At 33.3% G+C, this 22,234-nt stretch overlaps 2 protein-coding genes and 1 pseudogene across 2 annotated transcripts; all 3 read left to right on the forward strand.

The window, feature by feature from the left end:
* LOC104750028 (exocyst complex component EXO70B1-like) lies at positions 1,429-3,475 on the forward strand. The gene has a single exon (XM_010471756.2). The coding sequence runs from the start codon at positions 1,658-1,660 to the stop codon at positions 3,395-3,397; it is 1,740 nt and encodes a 579-aa protein (XP_010470058.1). The 5' UTR covers positions 1,429-1,657; the 3' UTR covers positions 3,398-3,475.
* On the forward strand, positions 8,302-10,630 carry LOC104753445. The gene is made up of 9 exons (XM_010475699.1): positions 8,302-8,637; positions 8,733-8,801; positions 8,896-8,994; positions 9,127-9,198; positions 9,253-9,396; positions 9,532-9,605; positions 9,704-9,766; positions 9,867-9,918; positions 10,079-10,630. Exons 1-9 carry the CDS (start codon positions 8,302-8,304, stop codon positions 10,628-10,630), a joined length of 1,461 nt encoding a protein of 486 aa, XP_010474001.1.
* On the forward strand, positions 17,766-19,950 carry LOC104753446 (annotated as a pseudogene).

Raw genomic sequence — 22,234 nt, forward strand, 5'->3', positions numbered from 1 at the left:
AGAGACAAGTTATGTCGATTCATTATATTTGACGTTTTGTAACCATAAATATACGATTACGCGAAGGTAATTTAATTAACGCGGTGTTGTCAAACCATTAAATATTACCAGCTGTAGTTAATTTAATTCACTGATAATCAAATTTTAGTAGTATTGGAAAATTAATGGATCCAATGAAGAAACAATCATATTACAGTACATTGTTAGTCCGTAGGGTGTGTCAGTGTGTGGTACATAATTAATTGATTTTTTATTTCTAGCAGAAAATAGAAAACTGTTCAATTATAGTAGCAGTGTAGCACCAAGTAATATTATTCATTCATCATGGCAAACCAGTTTTAAAATCACTCACAAACTATTTTTTTCATATTAATGGAGTAGTCATTAGTCATTGACGACGCGTCTAGTGTCATGACTTTGGATGGAAACGTAAGTATATATTTTTCGATAAGGTATGACCAAATAAATACACGAATGGTCTTAGTTTTTATTTTATTTTTCAATCCTTATTTATATAATATTGGCCTTTTCTCCTCGTTTGCATGGGAATTGAGTCCAGGACTAACCATTAAGACGGCTACATAAAATAAAGTATTAGGCAATGGATTGTTTTCCTTTAACTGTCTTTAGAGTTAAGCCATCGAAAGTATAATTTCTATGTATAAAACACTTGTTCATTCATGCATGATCATTAGTTTATTGACCGATTTTTATGCGTCAATCTAATTTAAAAGGCATTCAACGTAATATGTGGCGGAACAACTAACGTTTTACACTATCTATTGGGAAGGCCAATATGTGACAGAACACTAGGTTTACACCCTTTTTTTACACGACTAATTTACTCAAAGATGTAATAAGAAAATCAAAAATTGTGGACGAGCAATTTTAACTTTTATTTTAGTTTCAGTTAGGACTTACGAGATAATAGATGACGTTACTAATTCCACAAATTGATTAAACTATATTTGAAAACTTATTTTATATCTTCAACTAAAATGTAAAAATTATTAGTCAATTTTCCATGATCCTTTTTTAAGACTTTTACATGCATGGATTTGGTTATGGTCGGATTGAACCCATTAAATCATCGATCAGTTTGATATAAGAAAACTTAGTGTTTCTACTCAACAATATTGCTTATGGTCATTTGAGTTTGATAAACAATATTGTTTCATTATTTTGTTTCGTTGTTGTTAGAAGACTTTCTTAATCAGTAGATGAGTCTCCAGTCGTACAACTCGTCTAAAATTAAAACTCTTAAGAAAAAAAATTATGCACTACCAGAAAATATACTACTTAAAAATTAAAACCATTCAGTTTTGTCGTATTCATCAACCATTTCTTTTGGTCCTATACTCCTACTTCTATCTATATCTCTCTACTCCATTGCATGGGCACCAATACCTATATCATAATATCAACAACTACACATTCGAATGTGTTGAAAATACACATTTTGAATCTTAATAGACTAGTGTAAAAAGTATTTTCATGTCATACTAGTCCCACGTTTTTGCTATACCTTCAAATTAAAATAATACGAATTCATATCACAAATTATAGAACACACCACTATAAATACCGTTACATGCAAAATCAGTTCTCCAAAATCTTCACTTCATAAATTATTATTTTACTCATCAACAAAAGAATAATGGTCCTCTTCGCTTTATCAGCAACAACTTCTTCTTCTTCTTCTTCTTCAAAGCTAAAAAAACAACATCCACACCAAAGCTTGTCCGAGTCTCTAATGGAACACAGTATCCAAGACGCCGAAGCTATCATAAACCGATGGATATCACCACAAGTACTTCTCACCTCTTCTTCTTACTGCTCCATCTCTTCCTTATTCTCATCCAAAAAAAACCGCGAAGAAGCCAAACGATTCATCGACGCGGTGCACACCTTACACTCGGGTATGATGAGACTAATCTCAGTGAATCCAACGTCCACAAAACTCATCCAAGCTGAGAATCTAATGCGTATCTCAATGACTCATCTCTCCAAAGAGTTTTACCGTATCCTCAAATCAAACCGACGGTACCTCGACCCTGAATCAGTCTCCAACCGCTCTTCTTCGAGAGCTCCCGAATCAGATTCCAAAACCATGGGCGACCTAAAAATGATCTCTGATTGCATGACTTCATCAGGATACGCTCAAGAATGCTTCAAAACCTATATAAAAATCCGTAAATCGATCATCGTCGACGCGTTGAACCAACTCGGATTCGAGAATCTAACTCTTTATCAGATACAGAGACTTGAATGGGAAGTTCTGGAGAAGAAGATACGTAAATGGATAAGGATCACAACAAGAGCTGTGAATACTCTCTTCTACGGTGAACGTATCCTCTCCGATCACGTCTTCTCATCATCGTCGTCATCGATTCGTGAATCTTCTTTCGCTGAAATCACATTACAAACCGGTTTAGCTCTGTTTAGTCTCCCGGAAAAAATGGCGAAATGTAATAAAAAATCTCCGGAGAAGATCTTCCTCACTCTCGATGTTTATGAAACCGTTACAGAGCTTTTACCTAAGATCGACGAGCTCTTCAGCTCCGATTCAACGTCTTTGCTCAAATCACAAGTCGATTTGAGTTTATCGAATCTAAGAGACGGTGTGGTTTCGATGATCGACGGATTCGAATCTTGGATTTCTAAAGAATCGTCGAGATATTTGATCTCCGGCGGCGGAATCCATCAATTGACGAGGTACGTTATGAGTTTCATCGTCTTCCTCGCTGATTACAGCGAGTTACTCCCCGATATCATCGTCACCAAATCGTTGCCTTCACCGGGAGAAGAAGAGAGCTCCGGGGACTCGGATCCGGTTAAATCGAGGATCGCGTGGCTGATTCTGTTCTTACTCTGCAAAATCGACGCCAAGTCTCGTCTCTACAACGACGTGGCTCTCTCGTATCTGTTTCTCATCAACAACCTCAACTACGTTTTGGTTAAAGTGAGATCGTCGAATCTGAAGGTGGTTCTGAGTGAGGATTGGGTTGAGAAGCATGAAGCGAAGGTGAAGAAGTATGTCGCCAAGTTTGAGGAGATCGTTTGGGGAGAGACGATGGCGTCACTCAATTCTGATGATGATGGGTTTGAGGTGACGGCGGAGGAGAGGATTAAGCGGTTTAGTGATGGGTTTGAGGTGGCGTATAAGAGGCAAACCGGTTGGGTTGTACCGGATTCGAAATTGAGAGATGAGATTAAACGGTCTGTTGGGATGATGATTATACCGAGATACTCGGGTTTTTGTGAAAGGAACCGGGTCGGGTTATGGGAGAATGTTGGGTTTGACCCTGAGGATATTGGGAATTATCTTTCGGATTTGTATTTTGGGTCTCATGGATCAGGGAGTGTTTCGTCTATTCATTCTTCAGGTTCTTATTAGTTAGATGGGATAGATATATGAGTAATTAAAACATAGGGTAAACATTGCATTAATATCTGTATTAACATTTTTCAAGTACATTTTGTGTTACGTCCTTTTAGTTTTGTTTATTTAAATTTTTATTTACAACATTAATCCTTCAAAAGTTTCCAAAAAATAACATTACTTCAGATTTTCTTTCCTAAATATTTTACATTCCATTTCAACTAAAAAATTACACTAAAATCAATATGTAAACACAAAATATGATATATTTAACTACAACTTCTATTGTGTATTGAAAATATTCTATCTATGAATCTTTTGCAAACCAAGAAAATAATAATTTGATTCCTATTTTGTTTTCAAAAACCTCTGAGTTTTGATTCTTAACGTAAAGAGAACTTCGATTCACATTTATTTAAATATTATAATTAATATATAGACTTAATAAAATTTTAAAATATTACGAATATGTAAAATTAAAAAAGTTCTAAATACTAGATAATAGATGGGTTATAAAGACAACATGTTGGAATTAATAAGCTATCATTAAATTTGTGCTAACACGAGTTAAATCCTCATTTTATTATTTGTCAACAATATTAATATTAGAATATTTGACATATGAAATTAAGTTGATTTAACTAAGATTGTGTAAAATAATTAAATCATTAGGAATAATGTGACTTAATCATAGCGTATAAATGACTTATTATGTATTTAGATCCCTTATTTTTTTTGTTATAAGAATTAAAAATCAAAATAAAGTCTCACACTAAACAAAACAAACTAAATATAACAAACAAATAGTCATGAAATATATTACGGGTTAAAAATGAATATAAATATTTAGCTAAACAAACGGTCGAAAAATTTAGTTATTGCTCTATTTGCAAAACATCAAATATTTATCAAAAAAATACAATATATAAATATAAATAATAATAAAAATTATATGCACGCGGTGTACCGCGGGTTAAAATCTAGTTAATAGACTATTTTATGTATTCCTAATAAAAAAGTGTATGTACCTCTTACTTGTATTGTGTTTTTTATATATATATATATATATATATATTGTGTTTTTAATAACTAATTTTTTAAGAACGTACCTTGTAAGGGATAAGTGATCATAGTCACCATCAAGACCAATCTCTTGTGTGAGGGGAGTTTGGAGCTCCAAATTCTGAGAAAATAGAATAAAAATGAAATTGATATAAAAATATAATTTTCATACACATAATTAGTTACGATGTATAACTAATTCAAATATCATTACATCTCATTTACCAATTTTCTTAATTCTTTTGGTCTAAAACTTTTTAAAACTATGTTAAATTCTGAGATTAATTTTAGTCGTACCAAAAAAACACAAATGAGGGTGTATTGAATCTAGCATTTTAAGTGATTTATGTAAAATTTACAAATCATAGGTTATTCAATCATGAAAATTTAAAAAGTTTAATGAAATCCATCATTATTGAACTTTTTGTTAAGATCATCATCATTCAATGATTCAAACATATCCCAATATATGGTAATTACACACTATTGACTAGTAAAGTCCTAACATATTGAGAAATTCCTCAAAATACCATCATTTAAGTATTTTTTCCAAAAATACAACACTTGAAGTTTTCTTTCCTAAAATACCACAAACACAACAATTGATTTATCTAGGTTTTGGTTGACAATTTCATATTTAGGTACAGTTTTAAGGGGTAGGGTTTAGTATTTGGGATTTAAGTTTAAGTTTTGAATATGAAAACTTTAGTTTAGTTTTGTGGTATTTTTGGAAAAAAACTCATTTTAGTGGTATTTTTAGGAAATAAAACTAAAAGTGGTATTTAAAAAAAAAAATATTTTAGTAGTATTTATAAGAATTGCCCTGAGAATATCATGGTCGTTTTTTCTTTATAAAATAAATATGATTTTCCATAAAATATACAATTTTTTCCTCAAATTTGTGAGAATATCATGGTCGTTTTTTTTTAATATTATCTTATCGGTATTTATGTTTTGTTAAGTTTCATACTGGATTTCGATAAATCACAGATAAATTTTTTGAATGCATCTTATTTTAATAAAAGAAAAATGGCAAACGGTGGAAATACTAGTAACTAGGTTTGAACCCGCGGGATAAAAATTTCTAAATTATCGTTTTTGTTTTTCATGTTCTTTAGTTAAGAGTTTATTTATTAATTTTGATACTATTAATGTGATTTTAATTAGATGTTACTTTTTAATACTATTATTAGTGGATATTGTTTAAAAATTATATATGTTAGTTACTTATATTTACTTACATATTAATAAATTGATTGGAACCCGTGGTACACCGCATGAAAATTTTTAATTTATTGCGATAAATTTTTTAGTTTATTCAGTTTTAAAATTTACAATATAATTTTATAATTAGTTTAGTTCACATTATTATTTATATAGTTTAAAATTATATACATGTTTTTAGTGGTTGTATTTGCTTAGCAAATGTGTTAATTTATCTTAATGTATTAAAATGATTTTAGTGTAGTAAGTTCGGGCAGAGCAATACCTGGTATCCGTATTTAACCATTTTGAAGCATAATAGGACCAATAAATGAATGAATTTTATATTCATTTACTCATGGTAAAAACCTAGCATAGGGTATTGATTTTTTACTATATGTCCTGTTACTCGACCCGTTACACCCAAATTATTACCTGACTTAAGTACAATTTTATTAATATAATAGAATTGATCAGTATTTTATTTTTATGTATTGTAATCAATTTACAAACATATATCTAATTATATATTATTTACACATCTTATTAGAATTTTTATCATTATTTATAGTTTCATTTTGTAAAAACATAATATATTGTAAAAAGCATTTCAGTAAAAAGTGTGTTACAGGAATATGTGAAATCTTTTAATTTGTGAATATGTAAGTAACATAATGTAGTGTGTATTACTAATATAACTTCATACAGTTTTAAACTTGGTTGTAAATGTGTATTTTCCTAGTTTGGAATAGTTCTATATTTTGTTTTGGTAGAAAAAGTTGTGTAACATTTATAATTTAACTTTAAAAAAAAAATACTTTAAAAATGAAGTAAAGTATAATTATGTATTTGGTAATTATTATTTTTATGGAGTTCCATGTTAAATATATGAATAATGACTTGTACATGATCGACTCTTCCTCCACACGGTTAATCTTTCGGTTATTGGGCTTGCTCTTGTATGGGTTATGCCCTTTATTTTCATTTTGTTATTTCTGTTTCTATCTTAATAAAAACGAAACAGAAAAAAATAATTTAACTAAAAACCCTGTTAAAAAGAGACTGTAAACGACATCTTCTTAGTTACTATCGAAGAAACAATTTCTTGTCGGCAACACACACCCGTCTGTTGTTTGAATCTATTTTTTTTTATTCGCGAAATAATTAACAATAAAATGAGGAAGCGCACTTGACTCATCTCCATGGACCCACGAAACAACATGAAACAAAAAAAAAATAATTTTTATATTATAAAGTTCAGAAAGCAACAATTAAAACCAAATAAAAAAGACTTGTATTTCTTCTCAATCATCCATCTACTAATTCTTCATCTTGCAATAATCTAGCTTTCCCTCCATCCACCTTATCACTCTTCATGCTTTCAGTCTTCAGTTTAATCGCTTCATTCATCATTTGAGCATTGCTTATCTATCAAAACTGAATTACGATCAACCGATTAAGGAATTTTTAAATTAAAAGTGGAATGAAGATACCATAGTTTTAAGGAAGATTAGAAGATATATGAAGATTGATTGATCGTTATGATCTTTTTATGATTGAATGATTGTTTATGATTGAATATTTCACGCAATTCTGTTTAGGAAATAGCCGTAAAAGTCGAACATGTAGTTAATACGGTGGAATAAAGAGAGAATATGCATGCTTTTGATTGAATGGTTAAGATTGCAGTTATCATTTAAAGCTTTAAGAACCCGATTAGTAAATTGGGTAGTATTTGATCCAATTAAAAGACCCATGGTTAGACACGCGGATCCTATGTTAATTTTGCAATCAATTAATTATTCTCACATTTGGCCTTTTTGATTTCAATTAAACGTTTCCTTTTGTCATAATTCGATGGCAATTGCTGTAACTAGTGAAGACATTTTGGACATTTCTTCAAATGTACTTCTCTTTTAATTATAAGAAGATTTACATATAAATCTCTCTTCTCTTTTTTTTTCTTGTGAAAAAGTTTACATATAAATCTAAGGCAATTTAATTTTAAAAGAAAAAAAATGGAAAATGGGCTCTCTCGAGCTAAACTCCTTTATACTTTCTCCCTCCAGCAAAACTGTTGCAAGAATATTTGGATTCTCATACGCAATTCTCTTCCCACTTTTTCTGATTTTAATTCTGATTGATGATCTGCGCAAGTGGATGAGGTTGTTTCTAGTTGCGTGCCAAACGTGTTTGCGTGGAGTCTCATCTCTTCTTCTTCCTTGGCGGTTTATGCATTTGGGCTCTATGTGGGCTTCGGTTTATAAACCCATTAGGTGATGACATTTTTTGTATGGTCCAATAATTATAATAAAGTGTACAATACAAGAAAAAAAAAAAAGGAACCACGCGCTGAGTCTCTCACACACGATTTTCATAATCAGCCCTTGCTCTCTATGATTCTTCTACAGTTTAGCTAAAGGTAACCTAACCCATGCCTCTTTCTCTTCACGCACATAGATTTTGTAAATTTTCTTTTCGAATTTACATAGTTTTTTTTTGTAGTTGAATGTTGAATTCATGATTTTATTGATCATGATTTATTGATATTAGGGTTTTGTTAGTGAATGAGTAGACCGTTTTTAATCTTGCCCAGGTATCTCTCTGTCCCAGTGCATTCAGTGTTTTTGAGTCCAACAGATTGATCGTAAAAAATGGACTTTGATGACCAAGACAACAAACCAAAAGAGGTTACCAAAACCCGCAGATTTGCACCTTGTCGTGTTGTAAAGTCCAAACCCAAACCCTTGGATTCGCAAGATGTTGAAGCCAAATTCCCTGTCCCTTGTAAAGTTGAAGCCGAGGTCTATATTGGCTCCGTTAAAATGGAGATTGATTCTAAACTCAATAAGGAACCTGAGACGACAGAATCTGAGTTGATGATGGAATTAGATCAGATTCCACTGGGGGAAGAAGAAGAAGAAGAAGACGTTGTTGTTCGTGAAACTGATGTTTTCTTCAATCCATCAATTGAGGCCAACAACACTAAGGTTACCTTCCTTCTTTCACCCATTAGCTTAGATTTGTTCCAACTTTTTTGATTTTTTTTTTTGCTAATTGTTTTGATTTCTCAATGATATGTCAGCTTTATGTTCTACAATATCCTCTTAGACCCTCTTGGCGACCATACGAAATGGATGAACGATGCCAACAAGTGAGTTTCTCATTCATTAATTGTTTTATTTCTTACTACTGATTTTGTTTTTTTTGTTTCTAATCATTTTCTTTATTGATGTCTCTTGTTTAAGGTTAGAGTGAATCCCTCTACTTGTCAGGTGGAAGTTGATTTGTCTATGGATATCCATTCGAGGAACTATGATTCCGAGTTTGCAAGTATGACTAAGCAGGTTAGACTTTTTTTTGTTTCTTTTTCCAAGCAGGCTTTGTTTTTTTTTTTTTTTTTTTATGCAATTTCATTTTTTCATTTTTTCATTTTTTCATTTTTTCATTTTTTCTTCTGGTGTTGTTATTTTGTTTAGACCTTGACAACGACATGGAAGCAGCAGCCACCTTGGATGGATTACGCTATTGGGGTTCTTTCAGGTGATAAGGTATATTCTCTTCCTCTCTCTTTTCTTGCAAGTTTTGTTTCCTCTAGTTGTGAGATAACTTATTTTAATTGGAGTTTGCGGTTACACTTGAATCCTGTTCATGCTGTTGCACAGCTCCGACCGTCTACTCAGTATTTTTCATTCAAAAAGAAACAAGCAGAAGCTCTAGAAGAATCTGCCATAACTTCCAAAGAACTGGTGTGATATCATTTATCTAACCTAGCTAAAAAAATTATTGATTGCATGCAGCAATTGAGTTTAGTGTTTTAAATTCTTGTTTTTGATATGGCTACGTAAACTTATGCTTCTATATATCTTTCCTTTTCCTTTAAGAATTGGGTTTCACTCAAGTATCTTAAAGGAATGATGGCAAATGACAACTCTTCAATAGACTTCAACATGAGCTCGTATGATGTTTTTCCTTTTTCACTAAGTTCGCTTGTTACAACTTGTGTTTTTAACTATGTAACTTCTCCTTACTATCTTCTTTTGTCTTTTGTTGAAGTGAGCTTTATATCAACTCCTTGTGCCGTGGGGGAAACTCTGAAACGAAACATTCATGGAAAAGGTGCAGTCTTATCATATATATTTTTTAATATATCAGCTACCCTTTCCTTGTTTTAACCAAATCATTTGCACCCTTTCTTACGTGTTTCTTCTGCTTTCAGGGTCTTGACCTCCCTACCGATTGAAGAACGTGTGCAAAAAATGCTCTGCCAGGTTTGTTAGCTAGTATTATAAATCTCAACGAATGCTTGCATTTAGTAGCTGTTCTTTTCAGTTTTCACTAGATGAAGATTATATGAATCCTTCTACTAATTTATGAATAAAAAATATAGGTATAAGCCCTCTAAACTAACTTGTTCGATCGACATAACAGGGACCTCACTTATTTCAATACAGTGTTCTTAAGCATTATGCCCCAGAGTTATCAGACGAGGATTTCTTAAAGGTCATCCAACAATATGCCTGGTTAGTTCAAGGTTTATGGACTCCCAAAACTAGGCTACTAAAACTAGACGGGCCTCTAGAAGCTTCCAGGGATCATGTCCTGATGCTGTTCAGCAAGGGTTCAACTATAAAGTACTCTGACATTGAAGCAACTGGTCGCCTTAGGGACAAAATAAAAACTATGTTGACTGTATTTGCCAAAGAAAGGCCTCTGCTATGTGATTGGAAGTTGAAAGTGCCCACTGATGTTTCCTTCATAAAATCCTACCCGGATATTGCTAAGGAGCAAGCTGCTCTTTGGAAAGCTACGGACGAGAAGCTTACGTCAAAGATAACACAAGGAGGAGGAAAAAGTAGAGTTGTTGATAACTCGAGGAATGTTATAGGCAAAAATCCTTCAGCTACTGTTGAACCAGAAATCTCTATAACTCTGTCAGACAAAGAACAAAGTTCAAAAACTACAACACCTCTACATATGTAAGAAGATATTAAAAGGGCGGTACAATTGTGAAATCACCAAAAGTTTTGTTAAAAACTAACTATACTGAGAAACGACTTGACCAAGGTCCTCCTGAGAACGGAATTAAGATTTAAGCTAAAATTGCTAAACGAAGATGTAACTGCGTGCCATGATGTGGTGTACTTATTTACTATTCATGGGAGAGTCTACAACTTTTTGGGGGCTAAAACGTAGAACTGATAAGTTCTTGACCAATTTATTCATAATGCATGTAGAAAACAATCCAAACAAAAAACAATACGTGAATTGAAAGACATTGATGTTTGTATATATATGGATGTCATCCATCTTCAAAATATTTAGATGTTTGTTATAGTTTAAAGCCAGTTTTATGCATCTAGATGTTTTTTTTTTTTTTTGAAAAAGGGCTAACTAAATTTTTTGTAGTTGTGCATTTAGATGTTGCTATTGAATAATACAAATTTCTTCATTTGCTACAACTACAAACTATTTTCATGTTTTTTTTTTCTTTCCAAAATGATTAGAACGATAAGGGATTCCATACATTTTGTCAATAACTATTTTTTATGATCGATTTCGCAGTTTTTATGATCGATTTCGCAGTTTTTATGATCTAGTGGAAGAGATTCTCCTCCGACTGCCGTTGAAATCCATCTTCAATTTCTCAACCGTCTCAAAGCAATGGAGATCGATTCCGAGGAGAAGAGGTTCGCGGAGAGGCGTTTGAAACTTCAGAAGGCGAAGAAGAAAAAGAAGAAGCCGAAATTCTTGGCCGCCGTAGACCACCACCACCGGTCCGAGTCGAAGAAATCGAAGAAGAGATCGATCTGGTTTATCTACACAGCGATGACCCCACCACACGACCCTCGCTCACATGTGAAGGTTTGGTTTGGTTTGCATCCCCGTACCAGGTTTCGTTAGTGGGTGATGGGATTTGGGAGAGACATAGTGAATGGGAGCTATAAAGTAGTGAGGATGTTTTACGATCCTGAACCTTTCTGCGAGATTCTTGATATCAATATTGGTGAATGGAAGAGATCAGTGAATCCACCTCCTTACAATGTTGAAGCTAGGAGGAAGTCTGCGTTTGTCAATGGTTCAATCTACTGGTTAGAAATGATGGAGCGTCTTAGTATACTGGCTTTGGATCTTTACACTGAAGAGTTTAGTCATCTCCCAACTCCTCCTGTTTGTTGTGACTCAGACCAACTGGTTAACCTTGATGACCGTTTAACCATTGCCAAAACCGATAATAGCTCTGGTTGGACACTAGAGATATTGTGCTTCGACCCACAAGATATGTCTTGGAGCCTCACTTACTCCATCAGTCTTCGGAGTGTTGTGCCTTCTCAACCATGGCAAGTTTGGTTCAGGCCATTGACGGTTTGTAAGAAGGGGAATCCTTTCTTGTATGACAGTAAGAAGAGGTTGTTCAAGTATTATCCTCAGACACGCGTCCTCCGTTGCCTTTCATCCGAGATTTGTGTTTTATCTCCTTTCGTTGAAGATTTGGTCGAACTTCCTTGTGCATTTTCTGTTCCCGAGGCATTGGAGTACCCATCTTCCAGATCCGAAGCTGCTTCAAAGTTTGGCTTTTTTAAACGGTTTCCAAATGTTTTATTTCCCACCTCTCTAGTGTCTCTAGTACTTTTGCGCTACTTTGTTGTTTCTTCTTCTAGGTCTTGATGTTAGTGTTTAGTGGTTCTATATTCAGTTTGGTCTTGCTTTTGTTATTTTATTGAAAACATTTATGAGTAGAGTTATCTTTTCAGCTTCTTCAAGTCTTAAACAATACATGTGTTCAATGCTCCTGTAACGAAGACATGTGTTATCCTTTCAGCAACTAATACATGTGTTAAACAATACATGAGTTATCCTTTCTGCAACTAATTTAACTGCTTGATGATCGCACATTGTTGACTCACGCATTCAGACACGTTTGGTGTTATGGAGAGCAGGCAAAGAAGAAATCACTCTCACATTGACTTCACGCATTCAGAATGCTCCTGTAACGAAGACATGTGTTCAAGATTTCTGATTTTGTGATGAGATGTCATTGTAAATTCAAGTTCAGTTTTAGTGGCTCGAGTTGTTCGAGAAAAGTAAATTGTTTAGAGTAAAGTCCAAGATGTTCGGAAAGTTTGATGCACATTGTGTGTTTTTAGGAATAGGCTAACGCTAATTCCAACAAGCTGAGATTATGTGACAAATGTTGTCGAATTTAACCTGTTAAGTTACGAGATTGCCAGCTTTTGAAAACTAAGTTACCTAACAAAATGTTAAGAGAAACAAAAAAATTGATGAAATCATTGCCCCCCTTTATTTTGTTGACAAGCAAATCATTTGTCATTTACTCACGGATGACTAATACTATTTCTTTAAACAGAGCTTAAGAGTATCTCTAACATAAAGTCTCATCATGTTTCGGCTGCTTTGATGTCATCCAATGAGAACGTTACGATTCGGAACATGCAACACAGTAACTACACTAACGGGTATTTCTTTTTCTTCTTCAATAAAAAAAAGGATTAACACCAACTATTCTATTGAATTGTTTATGGTGTTCTATACTTAAAAGCCAAAATTGTATAATAGAGATATGTTTTTACATATATTCAGTGCTCCGATTCTTACATAGATGTGTTATCGCATCCAGAAACTAAAATCTGTACATGCTCAAAAGCCAAAACTCAATGTCATTTTCTTTTCAATTTTAGCTACAGAAAATTTGGTTCTCACAGCCCATAATAATAATTCTTGGTTCACTATTTGGCTGTAGAAATAAATTATGGCGTTCTATAGCGCTAGCTCCCTGCATCTATTTTCAATCAGTCTCATAGCTTTTGAACTAAAATTTAAAATCAAACTCGTACCATATCTTATCACTAACGAATCCATTGAAATTTTTGTGGTTTATAGAGAAATTTTTATGTGTGTTTAGGTATTAATATCATTTATTTATTTTTTCTTTTTTTGTTCTGGAAAAAGAGGTAATTACGTTGTCGATGACGCCAATGCAACACCATTTGATTATTCTTGTAGGAAACCGAGGTAAGTTGTTTTTTGAAGAAATAATTTGTTTTTATTTACATAAAAAATGTGTTAACGAGACTTTCACTAAATGAAAAGATTACATATTTTCTTAAATTTAAATTACTACAGCTGAAAAATTCAACATGTCTACAAACTCGAGAATGTTTTTTTTTTTTTTTTAATTTTTTAATTTTTTAATTTTATTTTTTAATAACAAACATGTGTTTTCATTCCATTAGAATAAAAAAGCAACATACAAGCAGGAGGAAATGTTTAACCAACGACATAGAGGGTAAAATCCCAAGGTTTAAAATAACGTACAAGGATACATAGATAGATAAAAAGAGTCGATAGTAGGAATTTGAGAGCTATGAACCAGATGCTGGAGAGCAATTTGAAACTTGCGAGATCAAGAAATATCGAAACATCATTCATGAACAGGTCACTGAGGTGGCCACTGTCTTGAGTCGAAGACGGAGCGGCGTTAGAAAGGCCAAGACTGGAGATCATTTCACCGGAATGAGACAGTATACCCGAAGTAGGGCTTTGCCAAGGGGTCGAGCACTTTGGAGAGAACTCTGGTTATCAGCAACCGGACTGATGGTTGCGGTTTTAGAATTGGATAGGGTTTGTTTGAAGAGATTGAGGTAACCACTACTTCATGGAGTTGAGGTCATAATGCCACAATTTTTCAAGCTTATATGAAGGGGCTTCAACAAGTTGATCAAGTACAATTTAGAGAGCTTGGTAGACAGGCGCAAAGGAGAGGAGAGGCTGAGGGAACACCGGAAACCACCGCACAGTAGGGGCAGGATCATAATGCCGGATTTCGTCGAACTATCTCCTCCAAAAGGGTCTTCTTTAGGTGACTTTAAAAGCAGGTTTTTCAAAGAACTCTTATACAAAACTAGGACCAATGGTGGCTCAACGCTCAAATGCAGTCTTCGAACAAATGATACCATTAAGCTGCACAATGGGTGATTAGGATGAAAAAAAGTGGAGTGCAGACCAAACTTGGGTAGAAACTGAAAATGAAAGAGTCGTTTTGTTTGTGGTAGGAAGCATACGGAGGCCAAGGGTGCAAGAACCGAAAACAAGACGGCTGGCGGGTCGGAATCACTGGTATGGTTCAGTGTTGTATCCATCCAAGAATAATTTGTCAACTGGAATCGACTCAAGTAATCATCAAGTGAATCATAGGGAAACATTGTTCTGTTTTTTTTTTAATATGAACTGAATCCACAACATTTTGAATATATAGCAGTTTTGGTTTTGGTTGCTTAGGAAATTTTAGAGAATCAAAAATTTAAGAGATGATTAAAGTTTTGCTGTGAAACCTATGTGAGGAAATTGATGAAATGATTTCATGTCCAATATCATATAAATATTTAAATTTTTTTGAAGCAAACTAATAATATAGCTAGTGTCTAAACTTCAGACTTTTACTAATTAATATATACTATCACCATATACTAAAAAATGAAATTACAAAAAATTTCAATAACTACATATAAAAATAATGCTATCTAATGAATCATACAATTTTCATATTCTTATTTTCATATAATTCCATACAAAAATAACATGTCATTATTGAGAAATGCTTACTGAAAAGTGAAAACTTAGATGTTTATTCAAAACTAGTTAGTATGTTACACAACACATAAAATTTAAACAATTACAAAACTCTACGTAAAAATAAAAGATTTAAATCAATTCTGAAATCTGCAAAACATATTGTAACATTTATTTCCAAGATACTATAAACACTAAATTTGTGTAGCATGAAAACAGACAAATAATCAATTTTAAAAGCAATTCAACATATCAAACCCATGCGTAGACAAATACTAGCGACTATATATATAGTCAAGTTATCTTTCACATTTGTTCATATTAAACTTTCACATTTGCAAATTAAGCACAAGGCGACGTACGAATTTGATGGCTTCCAATCTTTCTATCATCATCTTCCTCGTACTCGTCTCTCTCGCTCTAATTTCCGGATATTCAACAACATATGATGTGTCAAAGTAAGAACATCTCATAATCATATCGTTCACTTTTTTTATATTGGTTGCAACTAAATACACACATATTATTTTGCTTTCTTTATTTTTAGACATGAAGATGAAAGTGATGTTATGGCTACGAATGATTATGGATCGGTTATGAATGTTGTTAAAGATGTAGTAAAAGCTTCAAGTCCTCAAGCTCTCGATGGCTCTAAAGTGGTTGAGAATGCAGCAGTTTCTAAGAGCTCTTCAAGCAAAAGTAAAAAAGGTTCTAAATTAAATAAATAACTTCATTTTATTTTCCTTCAATAGAGATTCTTAATCCTTTAATCCATTAAATTTTATATAATAAACAGACTTAAATAAATTGCAGGTTCGAAGAAGAAACGTAAGAGCAAGAAAGTAGGATCATTGGATGTTGATATCTTTGTCAATATCATCGTAGTTGTTGTTCTCATTTTGATCATTTGTGTTTGTGTCGGCATATACTTTTATTATCTGAGGCCCAAAAACAAAGAGGCTCAGAGTATATAATCAAGAAGGTAACTCGTTATGTGCAACTAAACTCATTACATTCTCAGTAGATTAGTTATTTATTAATGAATTGCTAATACAATTTATTTAAACATCAATGGGTAATAGGAAATTCAGACTTCCAAAACAGAGGATTGTGTCTAAACATCATCATCGCTACCATGTCCTCGAAGGAGCTAAACTTTTTTTGTTTTTTGTTTTTTTTTGTTTTTGTTTTCGGTATGTAAGTGATGTTTTATTAAGTCTATATTATATATTTTGCAATGTTGAATTATTATGTTCTTGTAATTTTTATTATTTAGTTCTATTGAGTCATGTCCCCGTCATGAATCTTGATATTAAATAAAGTTTCACATTCAATAGTAAAACTAATTGAAAGAGTACCGATATTAAGTTTGATGATCATGATTGATTACGTTAAAACTGAATTAAACAATATCAATATCAATAAATATAAAAGTTCAGAACATCCAACTCAACAAACACATGTACTATATATTGAGTACGAGTCAACCTCGTGTACCCGTCTGGTTTATGTGATTTTGAGAGCAAACGTAAGTACTTTTCAGACAATATATGACCAAATAGTTACACGAACGGTCAACTTTTATTTTTCAATCAGTGACTATTTCTATAATATTGGTCTTTTTTCCTCGTTTGCATGGGAAACGAGTCAATGAGTCACCAAAATGACTAGGCAACTAGGATTCGTTTTTCTTCAGCTTCTTTTAGAATGTACTAACGACTTCCTTTTAAGGCTAACAGCAATGTCGAAATCAATATAATAGAATTTGTTGATGGTAAAAAACATAAACAAAACCTCTTTTTTTCATAGTAATACTGGTAATTTTAGTAGTCAGTATTATTATCTCATCTGCTTCATTAAGGTTTGTTTATGTTTAGTGATGAGTTTGATTAACCTTGTTATGGAATTTGATATTTTGCATTGCTCTCAATTTTCGTTGTGTTATTTATGTTGACTGTTGGAAATGAGTTTGACTTACCGTGTTATGAATATTTTGTGCATCAAACTGGAGTCTGGACCTATTTACAAATCTCATAGTTTGGATCAGTGAGGCTTGTATAGGAAGAAAATTCACTTAGGGTTCCCGAAGAAGTATAGGAAGAAAATTCACTTAGGGTTCCCGAAGAAGTATCGAAATTCTTATTATAAACTCGTAGTCTCTCCTCGTAACATACTTTTTCTCCTCGACCTTATTATTTTTTCTTCAAAAGGTAAAGAATTCAATTTTACATTCCACAATTGACAACATTCTCAAAATATCTGAGGCTCAAACAAAAAAAAAGACAAAAAATCCTAAATAGATTAAGCGTTTCCAAATCCCCTGATTTTTGACTATTTTAAAATAAAAAAATTGTCTAAAGTTCTTAAACTACAATTAACAAAAAAGAGTAAATGGAGGATAACCACATGCTTTAAGGAAATTGAATTAAAGACCTCAAAGATAAAAATAGTCAATCAAAAACATACTTCCTTAGAACCTCCAAAACAAAAAATCAAACATCATTTCATCACATTCTATCATATTTTACAAAACTAAGAAAACGGAAAAAAAAAAAAACCACAAAACAAAACAAAAACAAAATGATGCTACTATTTAAACCGTCTATAACCCTAGGGAAAAAGTCAAAACCACGTCCATACCAAAGCTTCTCTGAGTCTCTTTTAATGGATAGTATTGAAGCAGCTGAATCTCTCACCCGAAAATGGATTTCTCCGGATCAATCTAGTTCATCTTCTTGCTCCCTCTCTTCCATTTTCTCAACCGATAATCGTGCGGAAGGAAGAAGATTTGTCGAAGTCATCAACAGCTTACAATACGCGATTCAAGGAGTAGTCTTGGTGAATCCTGAATCACCAAAACTCATTCGAGCGCATAATCTTGTAACTCTCGCTATGAAACAGTTGGAAAAAGAGTTTTACCGTGTTTTAAATTCGAACAGACAAAATCTTGATCATGAATCCGTCTCCGTTCGATCTTCCCCATCTTTCAACCCGAGGAAAAAAGTTTCTATTTATTCTCAAGTTCCTAAATCCGAAGAAGCTGATGTTATGACAGATTTGAAAATGATCGCGGATTGTATGATATCGTCCGGTTACGAAAACGAATGTGTCAAGATTTACAAGAAAATAAGAAGATCAATCATGGTTGAAGCGTTGAGTAACCTAGGGTTTGAGAATCTTAGTTTTGGCAAGATTCAGAAATTGGATTGGGATAGTATGGAGAAGAACATCAAGAAGTGGTTAGAAGCTACGAAAGTTGTCATAACAAATCTCTTCGATGGAGAACGTATCCTATGTGATCACGTGTTCTCGCCATCTGTCTCCGTTGCGGAGTCTTGCTTCACGGAGATTACGTTAGATAACGCGTTAACACTCTTTGTCTTCCCCGTGAGTGTTGCAAGATGTAAAAAAACCGTAGAGGAGATCTTCTTGACTCTCGACGTTTACCAAACTATCTCGCAGCTTCTTCCTCAAATCGAAGAGATTTTTAGTTATAATTCGACTTCTCCTGTCCGCTTACAAGCTGCTGATTCTCTCAACAATCTCGGTGAGGCGATTAACACAATGGTTGCCGAATTCGAAGCTTCTATTACAAAAGAAGCTTCGAAATCGCCAATCCCTGGAGGTGGAGTTCATCAGCTCACAAGGTAAACATATAAACAAATTCTCATATTAATCATATAAAAGAAGTTTCATATTTTTTAGTATAAAGAAAACCCTAAAATGTGAGATAGTCTCGAATCTTCTAAAGCTTGTAAGTTCATAATAACAGGTACGTAATGAACTTCATAGTCTTCCTCGCGGATTATAATGTGTGTCTTGCCGGAGTTCTCACTGAATCGACGTTGCCGTTACCGGAAGATTACTTCGGGAACAATGATGAAGACAACAAAGAAGGAGGAGAGACCGGAACTTCGTCTTCTTCTTCTCCGGTAACGACAAGATTCGCGTGGCTAATCCTCGTCCTGCTTTGGTAAAATCGACACAAAATCTCGAATCTATAATGATATGGCTCTCTCCTACCTCTTCTTAGCCAACAATCTCGATTACGTGATCTCCAAGGTACGTACATCGAATCTGAGAGTTGTTTTGGGAGATGAGTGGGTGACGAATCACGAAGGTAAAGTTACGCAATACCTAGAAAAATACGAGAAAATAGCTTGGGGAGAAGTGATTACGTCACTTTCCGATCATGAAGAGGAGATGCTCGAAGAACACGTGGCCAAAGAGCGGTTGACGCGGTTCAACGAGGCGTTTGAAGAAACGTTTCAGAAGCAGAGCGAGTGGGTTGTGCCTGATTCGAAATTGAGAGACGATTTAAAAGGTTCCTTGACGAAGAAGTTAACTACTGTTGCGACGTCGTTTTATGGGAAGTACCAGGTGGAGAAGTGGGAGGACATTGTCAGATTTTCACCTGAAGATTTAGGTAACTACCTTTCTGACCTTTTCTTAGGTACGGGACGATCGTGTATCATCGTTCCTTCCGTTAAACCTTCGGACTCGGGACGTTCGCTTAACTCAGAATCAGGACGTTGAAGTTGTAGAGGCATTTGTTTCGGTATGTACTTTGGATCTTGTCATGAATCAGCGATCGTTTGGGCATCAGTCATTGTTGGATACGTTACGGCCGGTAAAGCCTATGATTGGTTTAGCAATCGAGAGTGTTTAGTATTCAGTACTGTTACTACTGTATGTGACATGACCAATATTTGTATAGCTCACAAAACGACGCAGCCCAGTTTAGAAGATGTATCCAACAATGACTGTGGCTGTGTAATAAATTTGATAAGCGTAATAAATTTGTGGCTGTGTGGACGATTTATGTAGGATAATAATTGTTTTTATTAGTTGTCAATATTTATTTTGTGAGTAATTAACAAAGAGTACTTTGAACGGAATTAGAAACAATGTATTTCTAAACGAAATCTCGGACCGATTATTAAAATGTTCCAAAAAGAATCACTAATATATATAAAAGAGAAGATTGTCCTACAAGCACATAAAACAAAGAGAATCACACACATTCAGACTCAAAAATAACCTACAAGCACGACCGCATTAAAAGAGAAGATTTACACTATTTTAAGAGACATAGGGTGAACCTCATCGTTCATCCCTTTATAAAATTAAGAAATAAAATCTGTATATATTATTATAAAATTAAAAATTTAAACCCAAACCGATAGATAATTTCGTTCTAATTGTAAAATCTAAACCCTAACCATCTCATTTGTAAACGTAAACTGACATATAATTTCGTTCTAATTGTAAAATCTAAACCCTAACCATCACATTTGTAAACCCAAACCGACATATAATTTCGTTTTAATTATAGAATCTAAACCCTAATTCTCATTTATAAACTCAAACCGATACATAATCTCGTTTAATTGTAAAATCTAAACCAAACCAATATTTAACTTTCTTTAAAATAAAAGTATACAGAATTTGATTCCATAATTTGTTTTGCTTTTTAATTTAATTTTGATTTATTTTTTAAATAAAATATTAGACATTTTGATTGGTTGAGAGGGGAGGGGTGAATACAAAGGTTCACACCTAGGGGTGAATACAAAGATTTTTCTTTAAAGTAGAGCAAAATTAATGTTGTTTTAGACTTCTTAAGAAATATATGTCATTTTATAAACTTCATTTAACTTTTTCCTTTTGTTATATCTAATGAAAACAAAAGTCAAGAGACAAAATAATTGTACAAATATGGTAAAATAAGTAATTATTAAAACATTTCTATGAAAATTATCCTTATATTGAAGGAAATGTATAACATGCGAGTGGTTTAATCCGGATTTTAGTTTTGGTTGACTGATTTGATTTTAGAAAAATGATCATTGTAAAACCAAACCGAATCTAATATAGTTTGGTAGAATTTTGATTTAGCTTTGAAGTAGTTTTTAAGCTATCTATATAGGAAAAGATATTAATTTCATTTTGGTTCATAATCGGTTAAAGTATTTTTTATTATATTCGAAAATAACCTTTCATCAAAGGCATATTTTTTGTATTTGAATTGATATTTTCGATTTAGTTTAGATCGAAATGGTTCGGTTTATCGTAACTAATCCAAGAAACAGTCAACACATTTTTAGTAAATAGTAATTAATATTATATATCTAAAAACCATCCACCTCTAACTATCATCAGTGTCTGAAATCATATCTCTTTATTTCATTTCTATTAAATGAATTAGCGTATTTTTTTGCTTCATCACATCCAAAAACAACGAAAATTGAAAAGAGAGAATAAAATCATAATGACCATAGCAAGAAAGAATGTAAAAATTGCATGGGTAGAGAATGACAACACAAGAGCACGAAGTTTAAAGCAAAGAAGAGAAGTATTACTCAAAAAGGTGAAAGTAGTAACCATATTCAGTGGCGGATCCAGGATTAAAATTTAGGGAGGTCAATTACTGAAAAAAATATTAATATGACATATTGGGGATTCGAACTCGGGATTGAAAAGGTCAGCAATACAGAATTTACCATCTGTGCTACTGAAATTTTACAAAAACACATGTAAAAACCAACTATTTAATTAGTTACCCAGATCAGGTGACCCACCTTTCTCCTGAGTGGGTCCGCCGTTGACCATATTGTGTGATGTATGGGCTTTCTATAATCATTTTTAGTCCAAATGAAGCTGCACCAGTGGTGTGGCCATCAGTTGAGACGACTCGTGGCTTCTTAGACAGTTTATTTGCCTTACCAAAGTTCGTGCTGGAGAAGAAAGAGACGGAAGTCAAATGATTTTTGAAAGAGAAGAAAAGGACATTGCGAATGGACTGCGCGGATTGGTCCGAGATGATACATCGGAGCAACATTTAGCTGATAAAACAGAATCTGATTTATCTGAACTTTGGTGTGGAGTTTCGTGGTACTATAGGCTTTATATCCAACGGTGGATTTGTGAACGGTTAGTTTGTGAATTAACCTTGAATTAACCAAAGGTTAATATGAACGTTTTCCATGAACGTGT

This window comes from Camelina sativa, chromosome 16, assembly GCF_000633955.1.
Source record: "Camelina sativa cultivar DH55 chromosome 16, Cs, whole genome shotgun sequence".
NCBI classification, from domain to species: Eukaryota; Viridiplantae; Streptophyta; class Magnoliopsida; order Brassicales; family Brassicaceae; genus Camelina; species Camelina sativa.

Excerpts from the sequence above, each read along its gene's own strand:
- LOC104750028 (XM_010471756.2), top strand. The coding sequence starts at position 1,658 with ATGGTCCTCTTCGCTTTATCAGCAACAACTTCTTCTTCTTCTTCTTCT.
- LOC104753445 (XM_010475699.1), top strand. The coding sequence starts at position 8,302 with ATGGACTTTGATGACCAAGACAACAAACCAAAAGAGGTTACCAAAACC. Across the intron at positions 8,638-8,732 it reads TTGAGGCCAACAACACTAAG|CTTTATGTTCTACAATATCC; the intron begins GTTACCTTCCTT and ends ATGATATGTCAG. Across the intron at positions 9,919-10,078 it reads TGCAAAAAATGCTCTGCCAG|GGACCTCACTTATTTCAATA; the intron begins GTTTGTTAGCTA and ends TCGACATAACAG.